Genomic DNA, 17,050 nt, shown 5'->3' on the forward strand with positions numbered 1-17,050 from the left:
AGACAAAATAAAGAAAACAAACGTTAGCTACAATCACTGGCCACGGCATAAATAAATGGTGTAATTATTGTCAGGGTGTTTGCTCACCCAATCTACAAATTGGAAGCAGGTGATAACTGGAGTGAGGCTGTTATTTTATTTATTTAAATTTTTTTTTTTTACTTTAATAATGATTTGGACTGCTTGAGAAAGTTGAAAGGAAAATCTAGCTCTCTTTGACCACAGTCTACTGCACAACACAGCAGCAACAGAACCAATGTTGTAATAACAGTAAGGTGCAAACTGCACAGCATATAGCGCTGTTTCACACCAACAGATGAGTAGCTCAATTTACAGGACATGCAGAGGTAGGTAAAGCTTTTGATACTTCACCTTGTTGAGCTAATAAAAAAAAAAAAAAAAAAAAAAGACATCAGGAGGTTGCCTACAGCCACAACCATTTTGACCCAGTGCTAATGAGAGCGGTTATTTGCTTTTGTATAGTGGACTTGGCAGTGAAACTTAATCATGGCGTAAACTGGAGCAGTTATGGTAGGTACACATGCACAATCTAATGAGGTCCAATACTAAAGCTGTACCAATGATATGGTACATCATGTTAATTCATCCAGTAGATATAATTGACATTAAAATTGGGCATTATTGTTTCCGTCACAGCATACTGTGTCGACACAGCTCTTGTATTGGATCGCATTAGAATGCACAGGTGTGCCTAATGTTTTGGCCAGTGAGTGTAAAGTGCAATAGAGGCGACCACTGCACTGAGCCGACACACACAAGCGGTGCGATGAAGGCAGGCAGAGATGCAGCACTGTGCACAAAACAATCAGGCAAATTCATGTTGGCAGATTTGAAACGATTCATGGAGGATATGCACAGAATCATAGAAGGTGAAGACTCCATTCAAAGTCCTCCAAAGTGAGGGGAAGCAGCGATAAAGTGTTCTTTTTTGGGGGTTTTTTGGTCATGCAAACACACCCAAGGCGCATGAAAGGCAAGCACACATTCCCTCACACACACACACACACACACACACACACACACACAAAGTGCCTGTCATCCAATCAGCACCAAATGAAGCAGAAAGCTGTTCACTGATTCCAACACTGAAGGCAACACATACTTTGTTCAATCAAATTGTCTTGACAGAGCAAGTGAAGAGTGTACTCAATCTACGTGATTAGTCCTGATTTGATCCCTTCTATGTTAACCACTACATCAGCGTCTAAGGAAGGAAGTGGAGGAGGCGACACAAGGGGTGAAGGCCCACAGAGGACAGGTCACTGATGTTCAGCACACTTGCTCAGAGTAGAAATTCACTTTAACTAAAAGGGAATGTCAGCTGCAGCACCAACATCAGTGACCAACTCCTCTTGGCGGCGGGAGGAAGAGGAGGCGGGGAAGACTAGCGCTGTCGGCTAACAGAGGTCTTACACATGGAGCGTCGGTAGATGGCCTTGGCCTTGTCTTTGTCCTTCGATCTGTTCCTCATGAAAGGCAACCTTTTTAAAGCTGTCATCGCAGCGCAGCCACGCGGTACAGACGGGTGATGGTGGGGGGGGGGGGGGGGGGGGGGGGGGGGGGAGGAGACAGAGAATTAGACGAGAAAAAAGGGGGGGTTGGGGGGGGGGGTACAACAGAGGGATTCTGTTAATGTTGTCACAAAATGACAGGCAGCAGGGAGCGAGCCAAGGGCCTGCACAGCCAACACACATGCTACGACTACAACAGAACGATAATAGTCAGCATGATGCTTCCTAAATATTTGCTCAAAATACAGCTCTCGATATGATGCGGTGCAGTTCTACACCACTGCAAACCTCTCTGATGTTGTCAATAAGTGAGCATTATTACCTCAGCCAAGGACAACATGGGTTATAGTTTTTAAAAGGTCCCCTATTAGACTAAGGTGACCTTTTTATGATGTTTTAACAGTAATGTGTGTCCTTAAAGCCTGTTTATGAGCACCAAAGATAAAAAAAAATGTAGCATCCCCCTCGCTTCTTTGCTCAACGTTCCACAGAGGAACGCTCACTTTGGAAATGATGTATGTGCTAACAGTGTCAAAGCGCTTTGAGTGCCTTGGAGGTGGAACAGCGCTATACAAGTGAAAGACTATTTACCATTTATCACGGTTTGTTCAAAAATATATTAATTCATTAATCAATCATGCTGTTTCCTGGTTGAATATGGTCTATTCTTAGTCAAAACATGAATATTTAAGTACATTTTACTTATTTTTTGCCTACATTATGCATTTTCCAGCATAAAAATGGCAAAATTAAGTAAAATACAAATATAAGGCATTTAGAAGATGCATTCAAAGATGTTTATGATATGTGGTATTCAACACTGGCCACTAGGTGCCAGTAAAGTTACTGTAATGTTTGGTGAGACAAGCACTTGATTTGATTGCCGGAACAACAGGCTTTTATTGCAGGTTTGAATGATCTCAACAGGCACAATAATAAAAACACGGGTTACTGATAACCCACGGCAAGCTAAAACTCAACTCTGAACACTTCCTGTCCACCCCTCATTCAGCTCCTCTAGGGAAGATTTCTAGCAACACACAGGCACAAGTCTTATTTATATTTTAAATGGCTTATTTACTCTTATTATGTCTACTATATTGGGTAATGTGAGTGTAAAGGTGACTATAGCGGTGTTATTTCATGTCTAGAGGTCTCTAATAATGGTAAAACCACATTTAGAAGTTTTCTGTGCTCCAACTATGAAAATATTCCATTTATAAATAAGGGATCCTGTTTCGCCGAAATTCACTTGTTATGGTCGGGTCGGGAACCAATTAACCACGATAAATGAGGGATTACTGTATATTGAAAAAAGGGAGGAAAAGCAGGCTTTACGTCCCATCTTAAAATAAAGCCTCAAGCTCTGCCAACTATCTGCCAATCAGCTACAGACGTGGGTTGGTGGGTAACTTTGATTAATTTGTTTTTCTTCAGCAAATAGGTTAACTTAGCATGATGCTGCTGCTGCTAAAACATCACGTGACACATATTAAAGCCTTGGCGGAGGTCTGCTCTGTGCGTGTACCAAAGGTGTCGGGTGAGTGTAGACAAATACAGTAATCCACCCCCACTACAAATACATCATTTACACACATATGATCTCTGTAAAAACATGCAAACACAATTCTAGCAAGATGCTACATTCTTTCCACATTTTGTACCTAAACTCCCACTAGAGCTGACTAACAACTGCTAAATGATCCTTAAAGCAAACAGACTTTCAACTACAGCATCACAAACAAACCGAGTGGAGCGGCAAACACTTGCAAGCACACACGTACACCTGTTGTGTTAATGGCCATCATTTCTAAACCGAGCATCACAATCTGTACACAACAATGCTACACGTCACAGTCCAACGCATTGCCACGGCAACACGACACACAGATGATGGCAGTATATTAAAGGGTGCAATCTTGAAGAGCGGATAGGAATACGAGCGTTAAATTACTTGTTACGTGGCTGCAGCATTAAATATTAATAGAAATAACACGATAGAAATGTAAATAACGATACTAGTTCATCGTGTCAAAGCAACTTGATGACTTAACAAGGCTGTTCTTAACCTCCACTTTTTTTTTTTTTAGCAGATTTTTTAAAATCATGCATGAATCTTGGCCAGAAAATCCAAACATATAAAGTACAGGAGGTTTTTCATCCAAAGGTCTTAGAATTTGGTGCGCAAATTAGATCTCCATTTGAATAACTGTCTTTCATTGCACAGGATGTGATGCTTTGCACCATTTAATAAAGAATGTGGAGCTAACGTTGTAATGTTTCCTCTTTACAGGTGAACTGCACAGATCAGCAGGTTGACTGAGTAAACAAATGTTAAAAATGTACTCAATAAAACCTGACTAGTTGGAGAGTCAACCTTGTGGCCTGGCGCAGCTCAGCCGTAAGCCCAGCAGACCCACACAGACAATGGACTCACAAAAACATGCCCCGAGAGAGGTGAGAGTCGGCTCGCACACCCCACCCACCCTCCCTGTTCGCAGCATACCATTGGTGGAGCCCTGCTCTTGGGCAAGGCACCGCTGCCCTCTCCTCCCTTAGGCAGACAGAGAGAAATAAGGAGGCATGGTTAAAGAGGGAGGAGCTTAGCCTACGAGCACACATTAATCGGCACCTGGCTCTGGGAAAAGGTCAGTCATGCTGCTGAAAATGTACAATCTCCACTCTTTATTAGTGTGTGTGTGTTTACTCACTGCTGCTCCTCTTTTGCGTGAGCGTGTCATCCAGCGAGTTGGAGCCGGAGCCGATAGATGAGCTGTCCTGGCTGTCGGGCGGGAAAGACAGGAAACCGTCGCTGCAATCAGAACGTGACGGAGTCAGCGTGATCGAGCGCATCCTCTCCCGGCTTTTGGGCTTGATCAGCTTCTTCATCTTCAGAGTGATCCAGTTGCCACGCCTAAAGAGGAGAAAAAAGGGACTAATGCTGCTGAACTAAAAGAATCACTTCCTGACAACCACGAGAGGGAGCTCCTGTTCACCTGCGTGGAGGTGAGGGGTCGTAGAACTTGTACTGGTCCATGATCTTCTCCTCCAGCTTCTCCTTCTGTCTCCTCAGCTCATTCAGCTTGTCTCTGGATGGAAGACAACCACAGGTGTGATGCGTTTTTACTTCAAACTGTTATTTATTATCTTATTTAGGCATCAAGAGGGAGCTTACATATACTGTCTCTGCTCTACATGGAACAGGTCTTTGCTCTCCATGGTCTGCTCCAGCAGGGTGCGGTTCTGAAGCATCAGGGTCTGGATCTGGTCCAGCAGGTGACGATTCTCCTCCTCCAGGTTGCCCTTCAGCTGGCTCAACAGCTGAAATGCACATGGTGATAGAAGTCATTCTGTAAACTGTGTTTGCTGCCGAGACAGGCTGCTGAGCATCTCAAGACAGGAAGTGGATGTTCTGTTGTGCAAATAAAGCAACACAAGTTATGTTGTGTCATTGCTATGTCTTGAGGGGAAGGAAGAACTGATTCATCTACTTGGCAGTAATTCAGTAAACTAGTTAACCGCCTAGACGGGCTGCTGAATAAATCAAAACAGAAAGTAAAAGTAGAATGAGACAACATAAATACGTATACAGTGTTCCCTTGCTACAACACTGTTCACTTTACACGGCCTCGCTATTACAGATTTTTTTGTGTGCAATTTTTTACAGTGTAACATGCTTTTTTTTTTTTTTCCCAGCGTATGAACCATTGTGTTTTGCGTTCTGATTCACTAAGAGAGAACCCGCACTGTCTTCTGCGTCCCGACTGGCGAAGGGACTGTGGACTAATCAATCAATCTCCTCCATGCCATGTGTCCTGTACAGTACAGAATGCGTTCAGCTTGCCTAATTTACATAGTTGCTCGATCGCTAGCAGTGTGGCTCTTCGGTAGGTTTGCAAGTTTTCTCCCTGACAAAACTCACAATGTCGACTAAACGCTCTGTACCGACAAAGGCACCTGCAGTTGCACCCAAAAGGTGCAGCTGCAGGACGCCATTACGGAATAAACGAATCTTCGGTTCGTACCATAAAGAAGGAGAAGAATAACATAAGGACAACAGCGGCAATACTGTAAATTTGAACAAGGATGCAGAAAGGGCTTTAACTGTCTGCAGCAAGACCACGGAGAGGCCGCCTCTGCGAATGCCATGGCAGAGGGAAACATGAGCAAATTTAAAGCTATCATCGAGGAAGGGGGATATACGCCTGAACAAGTTTTAAATATGGATGAGGCAGACTTACTTTGGAAACACTACATAGCTGATACTGTATATTTTCTCATGTCTGAGAAAGGCGTATAAAGTGTGTGGTGAGGGGTTTTACAGCCTTAAAACATATAAATGAAAAAAACATGCACTGTGAACAAAAAAAAGCCATAATGAACGAAAAAACATATATAAAAATTGAGAAAAAAAATCAATCTCAACTTTGTCTCTTTGTCTCCTCACCTCACACTGGTTGGTCAGCTTGGTGGAGGTGATGTCCAGCTGCTGGTACTGCTCCTTTAGCTTGGAGAACTCAGCCTCCAGTCTGGTCTGCTCCAGCTTGGCGCCATTCAGCTGACTCTTGATGTTCTTGTGATCCACTTGGAGGCTCTCGTTGTCCTTCAGTAACTGGTGGTATGTTGTGTTTAGTCTGTGTGTAAAGAGTGTTGAAGTTGAAGCTTCCACTTGTATTGAATTGCAGAAGACTTGAAAGTCGATCCGACCTGTCATTTTCGTCTTTGAGCAGTTTACATTGGTTGGCTGTGGCTCTGTGGCTCTGGTTCTCCAAGGTCATTTTGTCTTGTTGCTCCTTCAGATTCTTCTCCAGCTCCTCCAGATCTCCTTTCCTCTGAAGGAGCTGCTTGTACCTACAAGAATATATCACACCTGTCAATTTCACTGCTTCCAATCCTGACCCACTACAAGTCCTCACTTGTCCTCCAGGTCTCGGTGCTGCTGCTCCAGACTCTTGTGAGAGCTCTTCAGGCCGCCGTGCTTCCCGATGAGGGCCTCATACTCTGCCGCCTGCCTCTCGTGGAGCGCTGCCAGCTTCTCGTGGTCGCGGAGGAGGAGCTCGTAAGTGGATCGGAGCTCCTCCTTCTCCCTCAGCGCCCCTTCGCGCTCGCCCTCCATGCTGCTCTGCAGGCTCTGGAGCTGAGCATTCTGGGCCATGAGAGTGGTGCCCTGCGAGCTCAGGGTGGAGTTCTCCACCTGGAGGAACAGCATGGTCATCATGAGAGGACCAGAACAAGACAAGCAGACCAAAATAAAAGAGGGTAATGAGAAAGCAAGGGTACTGTAAATTATATAAAGATGATTTAGTTTGTAGGGGGCGCTGTGTCTCTCTTTTTATTATTTGATTGTATTTTTTTTTTCTACCAAGAACCATTTTTTATTTTTTACAATAATTCTACATGAACAAAATGTTCAATAGTAATAATATAATTCTAAAATATAATTTTAAAATAATCATGTATTTTAGCGAGCTCTAGGCCGGCCGCATCTCCGCTTCAAAGATCTGTGCAAAAGAGACATGAAAGCTCTGGGTTTGGACGTGAGCAACTGGGAGGAAACTGCAGACGACCGAACCCACTGGAGTCATGAGCTGAAAAACGGACTCAGAAGGGGAGAGGAGCGCCTCCGTCAGTCAGCCGACGAAAAACGACTGGCTCGAAAAAATGCATTGGAAAAGACACCAAAACCAAGCACCTACATCTGCAACCGTGACTGCCACTCGCGTATCAGGCTATACAGCCACAAACAAAGTTGTCGTAATCCCACTATTCCAGCTCAAGGTGCAGATCCATAGTCTTCTGAGACTGACGGATGCCAAGGAGGAGAGATTTTTTAATAATGGGTAGGTGTTCTTCCAAGGATGCTACCATTAAATCAGGAAAAAATCCACACCACTTACGATGGCTATGTCAGGGGTGTCCAAAGTTTTTCCAGTGAGGGCCACATACTGAAAAATCAACAGATGCAGGGGCCACTTTTACATTTTTTTAAACCAATCCATGTAGCTATGCAAAGACATTTTTTGTATTTAAAGAAAAAAAAAACAGCCTGCATCTCAGCTTTATTTTAACAATGACAAAACGCAATATTATCATGAACTTTTTCTCCTCATATTGCACTTTTTTGCTTTTTTTTAAAAACAGATATTTCACGTTTTTTTCTCTGAATATTATGACGTTATTCTCGTAATATTTTTACTTTACCACTGTAATATCATAACTTTTTCCAAACCTATTTTTCCAAAACTTTATTCTTTGAATTGTTTCTCATAATATTACAATTTTTTTTTAAAATTTTAGTCTTTAATATTTCAACTTCATGCTATTTCTTCTCTTAATATTATGATTTTCTTCTCCTAATATTTTGTCTTTACTCTTGTAAAAATTTCTGCTCTTTTTGCCATTTTGCTGTTGTTTTCTTTAGTTTTTTTTATTTAATTGTAATTTAACAATTACAGGCACTTTGGACACCACTGGTCAATGTAATGTAAAAACTAGCTTCATAAGGTTCTGATCCAAATTGCACATTTGGAAGCCATTTACATGTTAAGAAGCTTATATCAAATATCATCAAATCAGGTTCCCATTTGTTGCGCTTATGTAAAGTTTGTTCCCTTGCATGTAGTCTGGGTTTGGGCATCTATTGAGCTCCTACATGGTAGTGTTTTTATTCCACTAATTGATTCAACAAGCAACAAATATTTTTGCCATGTTGGGTGTCTGCTGTACTTCATTCAAACTACTTTAATTCTAATTCAATCCCTTGTCAATTAGTGTCAAGCAACATATGCTCCCAAACACAAACAACGTCTTAATTACTAACTTACTTAACGTTTGAGCGACACACCCTGAAAAACCGTGAGACCGCTGCTGCCGGTCAGCGTAAATCCTTGTGTCCCATAAGCCTGGGTTTGAAAAGCTGCCAAACAAGGAGTTCAAGCCTAAATCCATAGCGAGAGCTAAGCAGGCTAGCAGGGTTGGGACAGAGCCAAAGATGGGCCAGCTTAGCCTTGCTAATGTGGGTAAAAAGCTTTTAAATAGGCTGTCCCCTTTTGCTTGGAACCAAGTGAACCTGCTGTATCATAAAGGAAAATATTTAAAGACTGGTTTGGCCATCATCTGTTGTGTCTGTGATAGAAAGCACCGTCAAAAAGCGAGATACAAATAAGATGCAGCACAGTCTATTGTTTCTTGTGTAGCGCTTGGCGGCCATCACCTGCAGCTTGGCGTTCTGTGTCTGCAGGGTGGTGTTGTTCTCCTGCAGGGAGGCTGTCTGTCTCTGCACGGCCACAATCTGAGCCTGCAGGTTGGAGCTCTGCGTCTCCAGTTGTTTGAGCTGGCTCCTCAGCGCCGCTTTCTCAGCCTGCAGCGTGGCATTCTGAAGCAAGGTAAAAAAGAAACAAACAATGTCTTCATGTGAGAGAGCGGATAACCAGAGAGGTGCGAGCCAAAAGCAGAACGGGCTAACTTACGTTCCGCTCCACCTCTATGAGTCTGTCCTTGACCTTCAGCAGCTCTCTGGTAGCCTCGTGACTCTCCTTCTCCCATTTACTGACAGCCTGTGGGTCCTCCCCTCCTCTAGGAGGCGAGCTCTGGACCATCCTCTCCTCCTCCTCCCTCTGCCGCAAAGCCTCATAGTTCTTTTTCACCTGATTCAACAGAAGTGAATCATTTTAGCAGACTGAAAAGAACCCCGGTAAACTACAACAGCGTGGCTGAGATGAACCATTTTAACATTGAGTAATGTTTCTGTTTCACAAAAAGACAGGATCCGTTACTGAATCTTCACTAAATAGTTTGACTGGGATTAGAGTCTGCAGGTTGTTCCAGTGAACATCTCCCTGCAGGAAAAGCAGACATCCTCCCCTGCACTCCACCTCTGTCTCTTCATGAATACATAAAGCCAAGCGCAGGAGCGCATGCATGAATAAATAATGCATCCGATTTGAGACGCTCTCAGTGATTCTCACGCTGGCCGAGAAGGAGCATTTTGGAACATCCTGTTTTCTTCCAGTGGACATGGCAGACGTGACGTTGCAAATGCTGTCAAGCTTTGCGTGTGTGTCGCTTACTGTCTTGAGCTCCTGCCGAAGTTGCTGATTAAGGTTAGACGACTCCTGCAGTCTGGCCTCCAGGGCGGCGATCTTCTCTTCTTTGATCTCTAACGAGGACTTCAGAGTCGACTCCAGTTTGCTTTCCAGGAGCTTAAATCTTGAAAAAAAAAAACAAACAAACAAACTGGATTTACAGTCCCTCATTTGTCGTGGTTGATTGGTTCCAGACCTGACCTGACTTAATTTTCTTCCCTTTGATGATCAAAAAAATTTAAATGGATATTCTGTTGACTTTTACAAACAAATGTCACAGCATAAGTTATGATATATTTTGCAGTACGGTTGTACTTGCCAAGGTCCGTGGGTCGATCACAGCTTTTGTCTTGACTCAATGTTAAAGCAATGGGAACAAAAGGCACTATTTCCCGTTATGGAATATGCTCTAACTTCTTTAATACTTAGCATAGAGAAGTGAATGAGGTATCAAATTGAAGTTCAAGTCATGTTTCATCAGACAGAAGTACTCACAGACTTGATTTGACATATTTCAAAATTTTGTAACATTCCTACTTAGTGGCGGGCGGACAGATGTGTAGAGGACAGGAAGTGATGTCAGAGGTTCAAGGTTATGGCCCCAGCGGTAGCCCGTGTTATTATTATGCTTATTATGTGAGCCAATTTAAACCTGCAATAAATGCCGGTTCTGGTGATCACATTTGGTGCTTGTCTCACCAAACAATTACTGACACCTAGTGGATAATGTAGAATACTACAGCTGCAATTGGAACGCTTCTTCTACCTTCTATTTGTATTTTAGTTAATTTAGTTAGCTAATTTCGCCATTTTTATGCTTGAAAATGGTTAATTAAGACAATGAATAAGTACAATTTGCTTAAATATGCATTTTTTTATACTAATAATAGCCCATATTCAACCACTAAACAGCAGTAATTTATGAATACATTTTTGAAAACTGAAATAGAGTGAGGGCGTCATGTTTGAACTGCGATATAGCGAGAGACAACTGTACAGTAGTTGTGTTATTTGAAAGGGTAAATCCTGATGTGGTAAGGAAGTAGAGGAAGTCCACACCAAAGACAACAATGAAGGACAAGTGTCTTAACAATGAAGAAGGAGGGCTAGTTTATGACTGGCATGTCCCCCAGGATGACTCAATATATGCCCTAAGACCTACATCTAAAATGGGCCATGGACCAGATTTATTTAGGCTGTGTCTCAAATGGAATACGTGCACTTAAATATGTAGACTATGTCGTTGTGCACAATGTCTATTGCAATATTTACCCGCCTCCTCTTGGTTTCTTCTTTTTAATTGTGAATTGCAACCACTCAAGTTAGCCCCTCCCCTTCTGCTACATAGCCAAGATGGCAAAGGTTTAGGGCTGTGAGATTCCATCTCTGCATGCTCATCAAGCGGGGCGTGTTGGGTACTGACAGTGCACTGCATCTTGCTGTACTTCTGAGTGTGAACACACTTGTGAAAAGTGCTCAAATTGAGACGCAGCCTTAGCGTACTTTGCAATGCAAACCCAAGACAAGACTGAGGACTGATTTCAACTTAAGATGGAAAAAATGAACACTACCTATCGTCAGAGTGCTCGTCGAGCAGCAGCCGCTCCTTGTTCAGCCCAATCTTCTCCAACTCGTGGGTGAGTTTTTCCAGGTCGTTGTTGGTCTGCTGAGTGCGTAGCTTCTCGCTCACCAACTCCTAAACACATTGAGAAAGCAACGCTGAAAATTGCATCCATTCACCAAAACCGAACCTTTCCAATTATTTATGATGGATGAATACCTCTCTGAGCGTGATGAAGGTCTTCTTATCGATGGTGGCTTGTTTGACCAGCTCCTTGTTCTCCCGTTCCAGGTCTTTGACCCGAGTGCACGAGTCCCTGAAAAATATCATCTCCTTGCCCATGGTGCGGTTCTCCTTCTCCAAACTAGAGATGCGCTGGTTGCTGTCATCCAGCTTGGAGTCCCGGATCTCGGCCTGCTGCCTCAGCCGCTTGTTCTCCTTCTCCAGGAGCTTCTTGTCCTTCTCGAGCTGGGAGCTCTCCTGCTCCAACGTCTTGTTCTGGGAGTGGAGGACAGATAACAGATATAACATAATAGAGTTGAATTACGCACAGTTTGAGAGATCCGTCTTTCATTTCTCCACCAACCTCCTGCTCCAGCTGCTCCAGGCGCTTGCTGGAGATCTTCAGCTCCTCCAGGTTACGTTGAAGGGTTTGGTTCTCAGACTCGACTTCCTGCAGCTCCGCCTCCAATTGCTGGATCTTCTTGCTGCTGTTCTCTAACGCCTTCTGTAAACGCTGGTTCTCCGTATCCAAGCCCTGGTAGCTCACCTAGTGGGGAGGTGAACCATCATATTAGGACACCTGATCATGATGGACCGCCATTTAATGTACGCTTTATAGACGACATTGTTAGACTTTTCGGTTGCAAAGTCTCACCTCTAATCTCTCGGTCTTCTTGGAGGTTGCTTTGAGGAGCTCCAGGCTGCGCTTCAGCTGGCTCCTTTCACTCTCCAGCTCCCTGTTCTCGGCCTCCAGCTGAATCGCCTTGGTGCCGGCTGAGCGGAAGCTCTCGGCCGAGCGCCGCAGCTCCAAGTTCTCCTGCTCCAACTGGGAGTTCTCCTTCTCCAGCGCCTCCAGCTGGAAGGCCATGTTCTTGAGAGCGTCCAGCTTCTTCTTGAGTCGGCGGCCTTCTGTCTCAAGCTCGGTGTTCTCCTTCTCTAATGAAGAAACCTACGTAGAGGAGCAAATGAGTTGGAGATGCTAATTGAGGGGTGGTTTTTCATGGTGCTTGTTTGCTTTGTATGCACAAGAACTCAAGAGAAGACCTTGTCACAGGTGATTCCTAAGCTGGCCACCTTCTTCTGCAAACTTTCGTTATCCTTTTCCAGCTTCTGCATCACAATCTCCAACTCCTCCGCTCTCTCGCCTTTCTCCTTCATGGCTTCCAGTTCTTTACCTGCAGACAAACAGTCACATTGTGGCTCAGAGGTGGAGGGGGGAAGGACACACACACACACACACACACACACACACACACACACACTGAATGAGATGTTACTCACGTAGTTGTTTCCGTTCAAACTCCATTTTGTTGAGTTTGCCTGTTGTCTCGCAGATGGACTCATGGAGGATGCGGTTTTCTTTCTCCACGTCCTTAACCCGAGCCTCAGCGCCAACCTGGCAGCGCTGACGCAGTGACGACACTGTCTGGCTAAGGTGCTTGTTCTCCTGTTCCAGACCTTTCAGCTGCAGGACACAACACAGCTGGGTCAGTGCTGAACTCATGCAACATATCATTTAGGACAGTAGGCTGCAAACTAGCAAAAAATAGCAACAGATTCCATTTTGTCTCTTAAGGTTTATGACCCAGCAGAGTGAATTAGCCACAGTAATCGGTGAGTGCAGCATGTGGTGTCATCTGAATCAAACACAGGAACTAATCAAAGATGTCAGATTTGGGTCGAACAGCCACAGAGTCCCTACAGACCCTGCAGAGAACCAGAGCATCTGCATCTAGGCCACACCACGACCTGCTAATACAGTACAGGCAGCTGGCGCCACTTCCAAATGCATAGTAATTGCTTGCAAAATGCTCTCAGGAGAGAATTTGGGTAACTCTTAGTCATGTTATCTTCCTTGTAAAACGTGATCAATGAAGGTTTAGGACAATGACTGCACAGGTTCTAGTGGTTTAAAGACCTCATGCTAACAAGACACATGAATCAGTGAGAACTGACCTGTCTCTCTGAGTTTTCTCTGAGGGTTTCCAGAGTCTTCTCCAGCAAGGCCTTCTCTTTCATCAGGTCAGTACTCAGACACTCGGCACTGCGGAGCGACTCTCTTTCGGCCGCCAGTTCGCTTTCCAGCTGCTCCAGCTAAACACACAAAGCAGTTACACAAGTTAGAGATGGCCATAATGACCATTCAATCCTGGGGTGTCCGAATGTTTTCCACTGAGGGTGAAGGGTGTCAGGACTGCTTTGATATTCTTAAAATTTTATTTCATTAAACACGCCAAGATCAATCCGAAGAGGGCCAAGTTATAAGCTTAATTAAGCTTTATGGCATAGGTGACAAAAGGTCACTTTTGAAATCATATACAGTAGTAGCTCACATAACGTAAACCTCCTTTTACATAAATTCCACTGAACGTAAAGAATTTATGTAAAGTTTTTGCATCGTATTACGTAAGAAATTCCATATAACGTAAAGCGTCAAGTCGGTGCAAGTTCAGAAATTCGATTTGAATAGCTCACGCGACAGAGAGAGGGAAACATTTTCCATGACTAACAGAGTACACTTGGTGACGCCTTCTGATGCTCTCATTGGCTGATTATCGGGGCACCGCCTACACTCTCATCTCATTGGCTGATTTATACAGAGCATACGTGATTTTGTGTGAGAGACAGGCTTCTCCCTTCAACCTCCCTTCTTCATCGTAGTCGCCCTTAAACTAGTTGATTGTTTTTGTTTTTCAGTTTTATTTATTTACAATAATCTTATTTACTACCTTATTTTATATTGGAATGTTACTCTACTATGTTTATGCTAATGTTTTCTTATATTTTCCCACCATATTTGGTGGACTTTGAATATTTTGAAGGGCCAAAGGGGTGAGTTTGGGAAGATCTTGGAACGGATTAGGCTACTTATATGCATTTTACGCTTCGTATAACATAAAAACCCTATAACATAAAGGTTCTTGGAACGGATTATTTACGTTGTAGGGGCGTCTACTGTAACTTACTTCATCAGTATTATTATTATTATTGTTATTATTATTATTATTATTATTATTATTATATTTTTGTGTATACCAGGGGTGTCCAAACTGGCGGCCTGGGGGTCATTTACGGCCTGCAACTTTTTTTATTGACCCTCGGCAAGTAAAAAAAATACAATTAAAAGAAACTTAAAATAAACAAAATGGAAAAAACGGGATTAGGGTAATTTTACACGAATAAAGACCAAATATTAAGAGAATAAAGTCATATTATTATGAGAAAAAAGTAGCATAAAGTTGAAAAATGATTGACTTGAATGATTAAAATATGTAAGTCGTAATATTATGAAAGACAAACAATGAGAGAAAAAAGCAGAAATATTTGTTAAAAAAAAAAAAAAGGAAAACCTAACAAAAAAGTGAAAAGTTCATACTAACAATACGCTTTGTCACCGACATTGCCCCCGCATTTTTTGATTTGTCAGTATGCAGCCGTCGATGGAAAACGTTTAGACACCCCTGGTGTATACGTTTGCTGTCAAAGAGCCTATACGATAATAATTTTTTTCATTTGCAGGTACCATTTTTTGTGGATATGGCCAATTTTCAGTTTATCTTTGCTTTCTATGAAATATTCTAATGTGGTTTGTGTTTCATTTTATCTGTGGAACAGGCCGCGGGCCGATAAAGAACGAGCTGCAGGCCACAATTGGGCCCCTGGGTCGCACTTTGGCTACCTCTGGCTTAATCAAATTCTCTTAATTATGTATAACTGTTGTATTAGACTGCACTAGATTTATCAAGGTGTAACCTGGCAACTGAGTGATGTGCTGAAGTGAACCCATTTATCACAAGCATGGACACACAAAACAATGCATAGTAGATTATTTCTCCTTTCATACTGCATTCACATTTTTAGGACATCAATCCACCCAGAAATAATAAGAAAAACACAATTGTAGCGTAGCACGAGAGCCGGTGGGCCCACGGGAGGCGTATCTCCCTACAAATAGCTCAGAAAGCTCCTCTTAGTGAGGAGCGTTTGGATGTCACTGAGCAGAAAAGAAAAGGCTGTCTGGATTTACGGCTTTGCTTTCATCGCCCTTTCCGCCCCCTTCCAAATACTCTCTGCTTCTTTCTCTTGTCTCTTATTTTCACTGGGTGTGGGAAAAGGTTGAAGGCAAGCAATGGAGGGATGCATTGTGTTAAAGTGCTTTGGGGATATGCTAATAGACAATAGCGCTACTAAAGATTATTATAAAGAGCATAGGACCAAGAACAGAGCCCTGTGGTGTTCCAAATGAATAACACTGCTCACTTTTTGGTTGAGTCTCTGGTTCTCCTGGCCGACTTTGCCCTGTTTGTCGTGACTGGCAGCTCCTCGGAGCTCCTCCACCGTCTTCAGCAAGGTCTGGTTGTCCTTCTCCAGCTTCAGCAGACGGCTGGAGGTCAGCTCGTTCACCTCCTCGCCAAGAGACTTCTGCGGGGCTAAGAAGAGGAACGAGCAGATTATTATCATCAAGCTTTTACCAAAAATCACAAATATAAGAAAACAAAGCCAGTCTAACTGCTTTTCATCATAAATCATGAGGGGCAGTCCATCAAAACTAAATTAAGCCAAAGCCCCATTGTCTAACGTTACAGGTGTTAAAGCTTTTAAGTGCCACTTCAACAAACAACACACCCGTAAAAATGTCTTTATCCAGATCCCTGGCTCGTTAAACCTCTTAACAGCTTTAATAACTCAAAAGAAGAGATTATCTTCCAGGAGCCAGTGAATATTAATTACACTAGAGGCCGAGCGGACGAAAGGAAAGCGACAACGTCATCTGGTTCTTACCTTCAGTCAATTCTGGCGTTTTGGACAGTTGTTCCAGCTCCCAGCCCAGGTGCAAAGACTCATCCATGCTCTGTTTCTGGGCCATCTCAAGCACAAGGTTGTCCTCCAACAGCTCCTCCATTTTCTTACGGTCCAAGTCTCGTTCCTGATGGGAACAGCTTGGTTAGAAGTGCACTCCTTTCAATATTTTCTGTCAATTATCCTTGTCACACCATCTCCAAGTCATGCATTTTGGATTTCAGCTGCAGATTCTCCTTCTCCAGGAGGTGGAGTTTGTCTGATCGGGTTCGGCTGGTGTCCAGTTGCTCCTCCAACATAGTTTTGGTCTCCAGCAGGACCTGATTGTCCTCCTTCAGCTCCTACACGACCCATCACAAGGCGACAAAATACAATCAGAGCAGGCTCAAACAAAACAACCACACTGTGCAGCTTGTAATGTTAGCCACTGAGGCATGCTAACATGCTACATGCACTGTTTCACCACTGCATACCTCCACTCTGGCCTTGTAAAACTCGATGTCGTGAAGCCTCTCCTTGTAGCGGCTCAGCTCGCTCTCCAGTTTGTCCACACGAATGGCCTTCTCCCGAAGAGCGTCCAGCTCGTCGCGGTACGCCCGAGCCGAGCGGGCGTCCGACAGCAGCTGGTAGCTCTGCAGGAGTTGGCAGACCGATTGCATACATTAGAAGAGACTGGAAGGTCTAACAAAAGCCATATTCAAAATTCTGCTACTGTTCAGATTCGATTGACACGGTCAGAGAGATATTCATTTAACAATATGCTTATTATCATGCTTGTTTCTATGTAGATTATTTGCTATCTAAACAACACAACCAATTAACACACAATCTTTCCTTAAAGTCACCCACCT

The 17,050-nt window shown here is 43.4% G+C and overlaps 1 protein-coding gene across 11 annotated transcripts in view; it reads right to left on the reverse strand.

The window, feature by feature from the left end:
* Window positions 1-17,050, reverse strand: part of LOC129193762 (girdin-like) — a 59,678-nt gene that overhangs the window by 8,255 nt on the left and 34,373 nt on the right. For 8 of the 11 annotated variants that reach the window (XR_008573605.1, XR_008573606.1, XM_054798369.1 and 5 more), the window contains exons 10-31: window positions 16,673-16,831; window positions 16,394-16,540; window positions 16,182-16,326; window positions 15,660-15,829; window positions 13,356-13,493; window positions 12,681-12,864; window positions 12,444-12,574; window positions 12,055-12,348; window positions 11,764-11,946; window positions 11,397-11,675; window positions 11,188-11,312; window positions 9,602-9,740; window positions 9,002-9,178; window positions 8,746-8,907; window positions 6,449-6,726; window positions 6,240-6,383; window positions 5,980-6,166; window positions 4,708-4,853; window positions 4,529-4,621; window positions 4,244-4,446; window positions 4,039-4,086; window positions 1,435-1,512 (exon numbers count right to left, since the gene is read on the reverse strand). Coding sequence is in view for 9 of the 11 variants with exons in the window: in XM_054798369.1 (XP_054654344.1) it covers window positions 1,435-1,512; window positions 4,039-4,086; window positions 4,244-4,446; window positions 4,529-4,621; window positions 4,708-4,853; window positions 5,980-6,166; window positions 6,240-6,383; window positions 6,449-6,726; window positions 8,746-8,907; window positions 9,002-9,178; window positions 9,602-9,740; window positions 11,188-11,312; window positions 11,397-11,675; window positions 11,764-11,946; window positions 12,055-12,348; window positions 12,444-12,574; window positions 12,681-12,864; window positions 13,356-13,493; window positions 15,660-15,829; window positions 16,182-16,326; window positions 16,394-16,540; window positions 16,673-16,831 (3,610 nt within the window). In the remaining 2 variants the exon portion in view is untranslated. The remainder of the gene's footprint in view (window positions 1-1,434; window positions 1,513-4,038; window positions 4,087-4,243; window positions 4,447-4,528; window positions 4,622-4,707; window positions 4,854-5,979; window positions 6,167-6,239; window positions 6,384-6,448; window positions 6,727-8,745; window positions 8,908-9,001; window positions 9,179-9,601; window positions 9,741-11,187; window positions 11,313-11,396; window positions 11,676-11,763; window positions 11,947-12,054; window positions 12,349-12,443; window positions 12,575-12,680; window positions 12,865-13,355; window positions 13,494-15,659; window positions 15,830-16,181; window positions 16,327-16,393; window positions 16,541-16,672; window positions 16,832-17,050) is intronic. The other 3 variants (XM_054798362.1, XM_054798363.1, XM_054798365.1) reach the window with 3 other exon arrangements.

Source organism: Dunckerocampus dactyliophorus, chromosome 14 (genome assembly GCF_027744805.1).
Source record: "Dunckerocampus dactyliophorus isolate RoL2022-P2 chromosome 14, RoL_Ddac_1.1, whole genome shotgun sequence".
Lineage (NCBI taxonomy): Eukaryota > Metazoa > Chordata > Actinopteri > Syngnathiformes > Syngnathidae > Dunckerocampus > Dunckerocampus dactyliophorus.